Here is an 11,180-nt window from a genome sequence, read left to right as displayed (position 1 = left end):
ACTAAAATAATGACTGGGTATTTCAGTAAGGTCAATTAGCATTTATTTTCTTTTTGCACAGTTTCTTCTAAGTTTAAATAAAGTCCATGAATAGATAAGAAAACAATTGTTGAGGATATTATAACTGCAGATTGAAGTAGTTGGGCCAAATAAGGCTTATAAAAATGCAAAACCGTCTTTATTACCAGGTAATGTGTGAATAGACTTCCCCACCCTTACTCTATATCCCAAACACCCTCTTCCATTGCAGGATTTTTCTTTGCTATGTAATCCCTTTCATTATTAAGTTTTAATTTGTAAAACAGGTTATATATAAACTTTTAATGTAATTATTGATGCATAATTGACATACAATAAACTGCAGTGTATTTTTATAATCAGAAAAGGAAACAATACTTTTAAAGTCTGTTGGAACTGGTTATACTACTAAAAAGGCACTTCCCTATCTTCTAAAATTTTCATTACAGAGGAATTTAAATGTATGTCATATTGCTGCGAGCTGAACGGAATGACAAAAATTTAGGATTTCCCTTGCTATATTATAGATTGTATAGCACTGTGATCCAAATATACGTCCCCTCCCCAGTCCTAATATATACTCCATTAAGGGGAGCATGGTGAAGAAACTAATGCCAAATAGTTATCTATCTTCTAGAAAGATTTCAAATGTATCTTAAGTACCTGAACTATTTGTTAAATATCCCCAGAGACAGATGCAAATTTAACAGACTAAATTAATTTTCCACATCAATGCTTTATTTTAGTAATACCTTTATCCTCACCGTGCACCATGAATTAAAACAGCATACTCCTTTGAAACTTTGGGTGAAAATATGCAATTTCTCCTTTGAGATTTTCCAATCTACCAAAAGCTCTTAACATATTTAGCAATTTAGTGAAATGTTATGAAAACCTATGACAGAAATATACTTCTTTGGCATTAAAACATTTCTTTTCTGTAAATGGACAAGAAGACATAAAAAGTAATACGGCCGAAGGCAAAGCTTAATTATTTAACAGGATGATTTAGGAAAGTCTGGCAATTCAACAAAAGTTGAAAATTTTCCCCCAGTTAAATGCTTTAAACAACTACAGCCAAATAGATTATTACTAGCAAGAAAACCATCTTTCTGAAACTCTTGCTATGAAATGTAGTATTTAGGTTCAGTTTCAGGTAACTTTAAAGAACTCTGATTTCATGCCTTAAGATAAAAGATTAGTCATAGCACTTTTTATGGCAATAACATATAATAGTGAATGGCTGAATTCATATGTCATATTACATTTTATTCCTTTCAGTGTTATGTGAATGGGTAAATATATTCACAAATATTTAAATATACAAATATTTTTGCTACATATTAATATGTAGAAAGTTTTTATTATATGCCTTTTCTTTTAAAGACATGCTTTGGTCACATTACTAGGAGTATTCACATTAAGATAATGAAAAGTACAGGCTATCAGATATGAGACAAAATATGGTCATGTTCAGCTGAATCAACTGAATGACGGTTTTTGCCTTCAAACGGTCTTTTACCTCATTTCACTGCCAAAAGCTGGAAGAAAACTGCAGTGAGTAGAAAAATAAAAGGATGGTTCAACAGCTATATTAATCGGTTCAACCAAATCCATTAATATACTTTCCTATTTGCTAATCTTGGATCAAATTCAGCTTCTTTAACACTCCAGGTTATTGAGAAAGAAATGAACTTTACAGTTGGAAAGAGGAATAGTAAAGACTGGGGAGAAAGAGAAGAAAGGGAGTTCAAGACATGACGAGAGACCTGTTCTGAGATTCAGTGCGTTCCCTGACAGCCGTTTCTGCTTCATGGCTCTGACCCCCAAGCTCCCGTGTAAACGGAAACGGGCGAAATCAGGCAGAACAGCTGTTCCCTAGGCACTGGGATGCAGTGTGGGGGGAGAGGCCCACCGCAGAGGACCTTCCCGATTGTACGTTCACACTGGGCAGATTCGGGGGATATGCTCTGGCCTGATTGAACTCAGGGTAGTCACTCTGTGCCCTCAGACCCCCTCAAGTGCAGATCAGTGCCAGAATTCCCAAATCAGACAGGTTTTCTTCTATTTTATAATGGCCAAGTAGGTAGATTGTGAACAGCCACTGACAAGGGGGAGAAGGAGCCTAGACAAAGCCTGACTGTGAGGGGCTGGCTCTCTGTAAGGCGGCAGCCGTAGCACCTGCTCGTCTAGTCCGGGACCCGGAAGAGGGTGGAGTGGACATGGAGGGACCAGAGAGGAGGGGGAGGAACGCTGCTGCCCAGTGACACTCATCGGCTGTTTGCACCGGGCTGCAAGGATTCACAACGCCTTCCACAATTTGGAAACATAACAAGATACTTCATAGTCATCTAGGAAGGTGGCCAAGCCCTGTCCAATACAGAAAACTATTCTAATACTCCAAACAAGTTTCCTAGGAAGGAAAAGATAACTCGTTCTAGAAGTTACTGCAACTTCGTATTACCTCAACAATCTTTTCACACATCGTTAGCTAAAACGGAACGAATGATCTCACACCTTCCGACCGAAATGGCTTCTCAGACCAACTTAAGCACAAATTGGTGTTCACAAAAATGGAATATTGGTGTCTTTTTTTTTTTTTAACTATCAAGACTATTGATAGATATCAGCTTTTCAGGGTGTAATAGCCTACAGAAAATGTGTGCATTCTTTGGATACATACACAATTCTTTGATTTTGGTGTCTTTCTTCTTTCCAATAGTTTTTCTTGCACTATACAGTAGTGACTATCTCTCACAACGGATAAATAAGCTGTGAATTTTATACAAGACTGATTATTTCATTCCACATTTACTTAGATTAGAAAGATAAATCTGAACTTCCCACTGTGGATTCATATGTAAACTTTCAGAAATGATGTTTCTTATGTCTGATGTAATAAATATAGAATGATTTCCTACTATTTAAAAACAATGGACACCACTTTCTACCAGTACCCATCAGGGGAAAGCCTAAGGCTGTGGGTCTGTTGTAGCGCTGCCATGATTTGCTTTTTCTCCAGACACAGAATGCTTCAGAAACTGACCAGTAGCACCAATGTATAATCTTGATCGCATGGGCCATTTCTGAAAAAGAATATTTAAACAAGAATCCAGAAGTTAGTATCTGTGACAGATATGTCTGTATTAGTAATATTAAAAATTCCAAATGCCTCAAACCAAATGCAATATCATGAAGCTAGTAACAATTGTAATTGTGAAGTCTAAGGAACAATATAAAAAATGTTTATTAATGCTAACAATCAAAGTAAAAATATACCAAGACTTCGATTATAACTGTATAAAATAATATGGGTTCATGTGGACAAGAACCTCAAGAAATCATGGAGAATGAATAAAGTTAAGTGAAGGAAAATATATCTATCAACAGTGTTTTAATTTAAAACTAAATCTAAAACAAAACTAAGCCTAAAACAAGATCCCTTGCTTTAAAGATATTTTAAGAAGTTACACATGGTAAATATTATATGTTCCCACTTGTCACAGAACTACAATGAGAAGTGACTAATTCAACTATTTACACATTTTATCTAGGCGCTCCTGGTGGCTCAGTTGGTTAAGCGTCCAACTCTTGGTTTCCCCTCAGGCCATGATCACAGGGTCCTGCGAAAGAGCCCTGCGTTGGGCTCCGTGCTCAGCACAGTCTGCTTTTCCCTCTCCCTCTGCTCCTCCCCCTGTGTTCTCTCTTTCTCAAATAAATAAAAAAAATCTTAAATTTTTTTTTAAATCTAGGGGCACCTGGGTGGCTCAGTCGGTTAAGTGTCTGCCTTCTGTTCAGGTCAGGATCCTAGGATTAAGCCCCTGTCAGGCTCCCTGCTCTCTGAGGAGCCTGCTTCTCCCTCTTCCTCTACCCTCCTCCACTCTTGTCAGATGGATAAATGAAATCTTAAAAAAAAATTTTTTTTAATCTATCTAAAAGCAGTATCTCGAAGTTGTAAATGTTATAATGTTTGGTGTTATGTAGATAAAACATCCAAAATAAATGTCTGGATGTAGCGGCATCATACAACATTAACCTTTCAGTAATTATCACTTTTGTATTCTGGTTGTGAATTTTCTAAATTCACCTTAAAAATGGACAACATCTCAAAAATAATATAACTTATTTCCAAATAGACATGATGATGAAGAAACATATTACATAAGAAGTGCTTTCAGAAATTTTTTTTGGGGGGGGTGTCTGATAATCAGTTAGTTCTAGGGCCCTTGGAATACTAGTCAGGGAAATACTACTTTTATATAAAGAGAAGTCTTTAGACTAATAAAGTGCAACTCCCAGAGTCAGCAATGGGATCCCACACTCTCCAGAGAGTACATGCTGCAGTGAGAAGCAGGCTCTTTTTATCACTGAACATTTACAGGCCCACTGCTGGTTACATAGCACCATGAAAGGTTCTTAAATGCCTGACGGATCATCTGCGGTGCTCAAATAGAGATACAATTATTAACAAGGTAAAGACCATAGGAACTTCAGATTCTTAACCCAAGCTTCCTATTAAAATCACATGAGGAGCTTTAAAAAATACTGATGGCCAAGTCACACACCAGACCAATTAAATCTGAATGGACCTCTTTTTGCAGAAGTTGAGTATAAGGTAGAGTCAGATTGTACTTCTGAGTGCAGTACTATCATCGAAACTGGCATTCCAGATGTAAAATGTAACTATAAGGGATAGTAAGTAGGCACTTGATATCATCCGGGAAGCTTCTGTTCTTAGCAACCAACAGAAGTCCTAGTTTTATGCCTCCAGATCTAATAAGTGAATTTGCTCTCATACAGTTCAGGTCCATTTTAGAGTCCTAAATTCAGATTATTCTGGCTGGAAATCTATACTCATACACAGATAGAATAGAAAATTTACGTTACTTAGAATTTAAAATGATCTACTCCTGTATAATCTTCCTATAAATAACCTTATACTTTACATTTGATGCAATAATAACACTGACACTCTGCTACTTATTTTCACATCCATTTCAGGTTTTGGTGTGTTTTTTTTTTTAAATCACAGAGGTGCATTCTTACACATTCTGGGTGTATCAATGGTCCTGTCTTTGGGTTTTTGCCATGGGTTGATGACCTGAGGGGTTTTAGAAACTGGTCCGGGGTCTTTCTGATATGTCAGGAGCTGACATTGTTAGATCAGGTTGAGTCTGCATCATACTGAAGAACCTTGTGCCACAGTGCTATGGACTGAATGTCTGTATCGTGCTGCCCCACCAAATTCATATATTGATGCTCTAACTCCCAAAGTGATGGTATTTGTAGAGGTAGTTCAGGCTAAATGCGGCTAAAAGGATGGGGTCCCTCATGATGGATTAGTGGTCTTTTTTCTTTTTTAAAGATTTTGTTTATTTAAGAGAGATTGAGAAAGAGAGAGAGAGAGGGAGAGAGAATGAGTGGGGGGGGAGGGGCAGAGGGAGAAGCAGAGCATCAAGCCCAAGGACCTGGGACTCCATCCAAGGACCCTGGGATCATGACCCGAGCAGAAGGCAGACACTTACTCAAATGAACCACCCAGGCGCCCAGATTAGTGGTCTTTTAAGACGAGACAGCTTCTTTTTTCCTGAGAAAGAGGGAAGCCCAACTGCAAGATAGGGCGAGAACTCTCACCAGGAATTCAATTGGCCAGCACCTGGATCCTACACTTTCCAACTCCAGAACTGTGAGAGAATAAATTTCTGTTTTTTTTTTTAAGATTTTATTTATTTATTTGACAGAGAGAGACAGCCAGCAAGAGAGGGAACACAAGCAGGGGGAGTGGGAGAGGAAGAAGCAGGCTCCTAGTGGAGAAACCTGATGTGGGGCTTGATCCCAGAACGCTGGGATCACGCCCTGAGCCGAAGGCAGACGCTTAACCGCTGTGCCACCCAGGCGCCCCTGAATTTCTGTTTTTTAAGCTTTCCAGTCTATGGCATTCTGTTATTGCAGCCCAAGTGGACTAATACTTGTAGTTAATAGTGCAGGGCTAAAATAATTTTAAGTGTACAATTTTGGCATATTATAAACCCATGTTTCTCAATCTTTTAAATTCTTGCCTCGTATTCATGAGCATAAAAATCTCATGCTTAAAATTTGCATGTAATTTGAATATTCCATATGAATTAAATATATTTAAAAGCAAATAAAATAAACATACCACTGAATGCTTCCTGGTATTTCTGATATGTGCTACCTGGGTACTGCTGTATTGAGAATCACTCTAAATCATGCAACCAAATGTAGAGGCAAATGAAGATATGTGTTCCTTGGCGGGACATAAGTAATTAATGAAGCAAACTTAAAAATGTATATGTAATTTTTGGGGTGCCTAGCTGGCTCAGTGGGAGAAGTGTGTGGCTCCTGATCTCAGGGTCATGAGTTTGAGCCCCACGGTGGGTGTAGAGATTACTAAAAAATAAAATAAAATAAACTTAAAAAATGTGTATGTGAATTTTTGCCTCATTTTTCATGAACTTAATAATAAAACTTTATTTTTAGAACTTTGTACTTTGATTTCCAAAGGCTTCTAATGGTTTTACTCAACTGAATTTAATGTACATATGTAGTTTTAAGAGTCAGAAATAACATGCAAATAAAATATTGGTTAGGCTCATGTCCGTATCATGTCAAAAAAGCCAGTTGACAGTTTTACATTTCACCTTTCAATGGAATGTTTTAACATTGTGTAGATTAACACAATCCTGACCTCTATTTTACCTAATAAAGTTTATTTAAAACCATGTTGTTTCATTAGTCTTAGAACAATCTAACAAACTCATAGGATTAACCAAACTGAACCTGAAAACCTTAAAAATGCACTCTTGGATTCTGGAGTTCAATGACCCCCAAATAACAAAACTTTGTGTTTATTTTAAAAATTATTGTATATGTATATTATCAACAGTGACTCTCCAGGGATAATGCAATTAATAAAGTCATCTGTGCTTTTCTCCCAATATAAGAATCTGAAATATATCCCTGTTCTCTTGGAGGATCACTGCCCTTTAGTACACTGGTGCTAATCGAATTGCTCACATCCCAAAGGGATGAAAACTGCTGTTTTAGGCTATGCCCCAGTAGCCCAGTCACTTAAACCTTCCAGTTTCATTTGAGATACTCTTAATGTAAATTCCCCCAAATGCTAAATCCCAATGCAGATAATAAGGACCGATGACTCAAAATCATGGCCTTGAAATATTTGTCAACAGATCTTTAATCATCTAAGACATAGTAATACCATGTTGTAAGGCAGAAAAAAAAGTCACCTTGGAACACTTTTTAACTAAGGGTTACAACACCCTTAGTTAACTAAAAATTAGTACAAACAATCAGAATATTTTTATTTCTTTTGCATTAGATTAATCAAAGATAGACTCAATATTTAAGCATTTGGTAATATCCGTAAAATAATGTGTTACAGGTGGTTTCAATTAACGTGTATGAAATCTCTTTCCTCCAAACCTCCAAAAACACATGGTTATAGCTCTCTTATGGCACACAGAACATTATCCCTTACAGTATTGTTATTTTATTTTTGTCTTGTCTCTATTATATATTCATTTAGGGCAGGGACTGAGTCACTCTTAATTGTATCCACTCTCCTAACAGTGCTTTGCATATAGTAGACACTCAGTAAATGATTTTAAAACAGACTACTCACTTGTTCAACCATCATCAATTTCATTTTAAAGAGGTAATCCTTGGCCCTGTTTCATTATCCCTAGAATTGTCTTTTAAAATCATAACAATTGATTTGAGGACAAATGAGATTTAATTTTTCTTAAAAGAGTTATAAGACTACAAAAACATTTGGTGCCTGAATTAAGTACAATAAACAAAAACCAAAAACCTCCTGTTAAGCTTATTGTTACACGAAAATTATTAACAGTATTTTTTCAAAAAGGTACTATAAGAAACAAAGGTAAAAACAATTTGATTTCTTATCTGAATTGTATCTCCCACAGAGGCTTTAACAGATGCTTTCTGTATTAAAGTCTACTTAATGTTAAACTTTTTTAGAGTACATGGGAAATGTCAAAAGAAATCTAATATTAATGATATATTTGAATATCAATCTAATGCAGACTGTAGTGCAAAACCGCTAATTAATAATGAATGACTTTTCAGTGGAGATTATATTATATAGCACGTGAATAGAATGAGGTCTATCATAACTATAAACAAATGATAGTCTAAATTTCTATATTCAAAGTAGTTTGAGCTTCCCATCATGTTGATTATATTTGCAAAGTAAACGGTTAAAACTCACCACAGAATTTTCAGTTAATCTTCGAGAGCGTACTTTACTACGTTTCAATGATGGTTATTCAATAATTTATTGAATACTGATATGCTTAAGGCTAAGTCCTGATTTTGTATTTGTGTGTGGCAAAATATTTCAGAATGGTAGAACCAAAAATTTGAAAATTTAGGTTTAGAAAATATAGGGAAGATAATGCATAGATTATCTTCCAGATGAATGCTGGATTTTGAAACAATCAAATCTAGGCGAAAAGAACAATGCAGAGTCTAAACACTGCAATATAGGTAATAAATCATAACCATAACACCATGCTAAATGAAAACCCTGACCATTTTACCTCTATGTAATGTAAAAATTATACAAAACGGATTCAAACAGCTAATTTTGCACATTACAGAATTTTAGTATAATGTTGAATCAGCCTGATTAACATACCCCAATCTATTGTGAAAATTACATAAATACAGTTTTTCTAACATTCTAGGTAACTGATTAATCCATGGTAATTAACCTTTATTAAGACGGACTGAAAATTTACTCCGCAGGATGGCAGAACGGCCTCACTTTGTACTTACCAGTTGTACAAAAAAATTTCAACATCGTTTCCTGGATTATTTAAGGGGCGATAATTCCATCACTCCTTAAATCGTGAAACTTTTCAACCATCTGATAAAAAACACGATGGAAATGTAATTATGTAAATTAAAAACTCTCAAAGGCTCATAAATGTAAATCTGGTACTAAAAATCACTAGAACTTGCCAAATAGCCCACCAGGCACTCCCAAGAAACTTCTCATCTAGGAAAGGCATCATGTAGGCTGCATCCTGTAAATGGCGTGGGACACCCGTACGATCCAAGCCACTTCGGGTTTAAATCCACTACCTGTGAACAGTTACGGAGTAGCCTTTTGCAGTGGGGACCTCGCTACCTACCGGTGCCCTTGCGGGCCAAGGTCGCTCTCCGGATCTGTTCCCGGCCTCACCCCGAGGGAGGAGTGAGAGCTCGGGCATCTGCCCAGGCCGTGGCCCACCCGGAGGGTTAAGGTACCCTGCTCCTGGCCCAGCTCCGCAGGGAGCCTTGCCTGCCTACCTTGACAGGGTGTAGGTAGCCGTCGCCGCGCAGGGCGCCCAGCCCGGCGTCCGCCGGCGCCTCGGCGTCGTCCTGCAGGCTGCGGGTGAGGTGAGCAATGTAGGTCGTGGCCAGCAGCAGCACGTCCAGCTTGGACAGCTTGGTGTCCGGCGGCACCGACGGCAGCGTGCGCTGCAGCTCCAGGAAGGCGTGCCGCAGGGTCTGCACGCGGCTTCGCTCCCGCGCAGCGTTTGCTGCAGCAGGCCTCCCGCCCCCCGGGCGTGCGCTACCGCCCGGGCCCGCCGGTCCTGGCCCGGCCCTGCCCGGGCTCGAGTCGCGGGTGGCGGCAACCGGGGGCGCGGTCTCGTTGCTAGCGATCAGGGGGCTGCCTGCGGGGCCGTCGCGGTCCATGGCGGCTTTCCGCGCTGCGTGCCCTGCAAAGGACCCAAGGCGCGGTGAGGCCCGGCGCGGGTCGGGCTTAACCCGGGGAAGCGCAGGCCTCTAGCTTCAACTGCACACCCGGCCGGGCCATCGACGTGGCTCGGGGCGTTCTCAGAGATGAGGTCGTTTTGACTGGGGCGTGTTTACCTCCCGGCGTCTTGGGAAAGTTGTGGGGCCTGACAGTTCCTGGGCTTAGGAGGGGCGTGGTGCCGGCTTTACTTTTCACGGACAAATTAAGTGAAAGGGCTACTCTACCGAGGAAAGAAGATCTCGGAAGCACAGCTCCGGTTCGGAACTTGTCTGCACTTCTGGAACGTTGTGAGCCAGCCCCGCAGGAGAGATGGGCAGGTCTTTCTCGCGGGGCGCAGCGGGAAGCCCTGGCCTTGCCAGGGTCCTCAGTGCCCACGCGGGCAGCCCTCGCACCATTAGTTCCCGAGGCCAGGGATGAATGACGGCGGGAGCTCCTTCTAATTTCTGCAGGAGGAGAAGGGACCCCTGACCTCCACCTTGGACTAAGGCACCCGCTATCCTAACGAACCTGGGGACCAAGCGACGCGGCTGGGGTCGGACCGAAGTCCTCACCTTTCCTGAAGCGACCGTGCAGGGCTCCGCTCCGCTGCACGAGCGGGCCAGGAACGTCGAGCTGGATCTGAGTGGCCAGGGCCGCAGAGGTCACTCCATCCTCGTCCAGCCGAAGTCGACAGCCGCTTCTAGGCCCTGCTGGGCGCGCCTTTTATGCGGGCGCCCCCGGGGTCAGGCGTGTGTGGACCAGACTCGATGTAGGGGTGGGACAGCAGGACCCGCTTAGGTCCGCTCCCACCTGCGGGGCTCTGCCAGGGGCCGAGAGTCATTAATCAAAAGGTCCGGCGGGGCGGGGCCATAGGGGGCGGGGCGTAGCCATGGCCCCGCCCCCCGTCCCGGTTCGCCCCAAGGCGCGACAGCAGGCGCAGCACGTCGAGCGTCCGCGATGTTGAAAGTCCGCAGAGCGGCCTCGCGAGTTACCTCGCTTCGCCGCCGGCCTTTTGTCACGGGTCCGGGCTGAGCGCCGGCGCCTCCCAGGCAGGCGCGGGGCGGAGGCGGGAACCCTGCCGTTTTGCTGAGCGTGACTTTTAATTTTCTGACGAAATGTGGAGTGTGCGGCTGCGATGCGCTAACCTATTATTCTACCACCAAGGTAAATGTTTCACGCTGCCCTAATTGAAACAGTAGTCCCGCCACCTCGATATTCCACGACCAGTTTATAGCCGCTCGGAGACTGGGCGCCTACGGTGATATTTGAAGTTCCCCAAAGCAGAGTAAACGGCCCTGGGATCGCGGTCGCTTCTCCCCCGGGGGCGCGGACCGTTGCGAGTCGCCTCCGTCGCACACGCGGGGCCCCGCTTTGT

The 11,180-nt window shown here is 41.6% G+C and overlaps 1 protein-coding gene across 2 annotated transcripts; it reads right to left on the bottom strand.

The window, feature by feature from the left end:
• Positions 1–708: 708 nt before the first annotated feature.
• On the bottom strand, positions 709–10,791 carry TCF24 (transcription factor 24). 2 transcript variants are annotated; one of them, XM_045788990.2, is made up of 3 exons: positions 10,378–10,791; positions 9,376–9,788; positions 709–3,104 (listed from the first exon to the last, which is right to left on the bottom strand). In XM_045788990.2, the coding sequence occupies exons 2-3, from the start codon at positions 9,763–9,765 to the stop codon at positions 2,991–2,993; spliced, it is 504 nt and encodes a 167-aa protein (XP_045644946.2). In that variant the 5' UTR covers positions 9,766–9,788; positions 10,378–10,791; the 3' UTR covers positions 709–2,990. The 2 variants fall into 2 exon arrangements, with proteins under 2 accessions (XP_045644946.2, XP_045644947.2); XM_045788991.2 differs by lacking the exon at positions 10,378–10,791 and having other exon boundaries at positions 9,376–9,884.
• Positions 10,792–11,180: the final 389 nt, after the last annotated feature.

This window comes from Ursus americanus, chromosome 9 (assembly GCF_024610735.1).
Source record: "Ursus americanus isolate L20-20 chromosome 9, mUrsAme1.1.p, whole genome shotgun sequence".
NCBI lineage: Eukaryota > Metazoa > Chordata > Mammalia > Carnivora > Ursidae > Ursus > Ursus americanus.
This window is presented reverse-complemented; position numbering and strand designations above follow the sequence as displayed.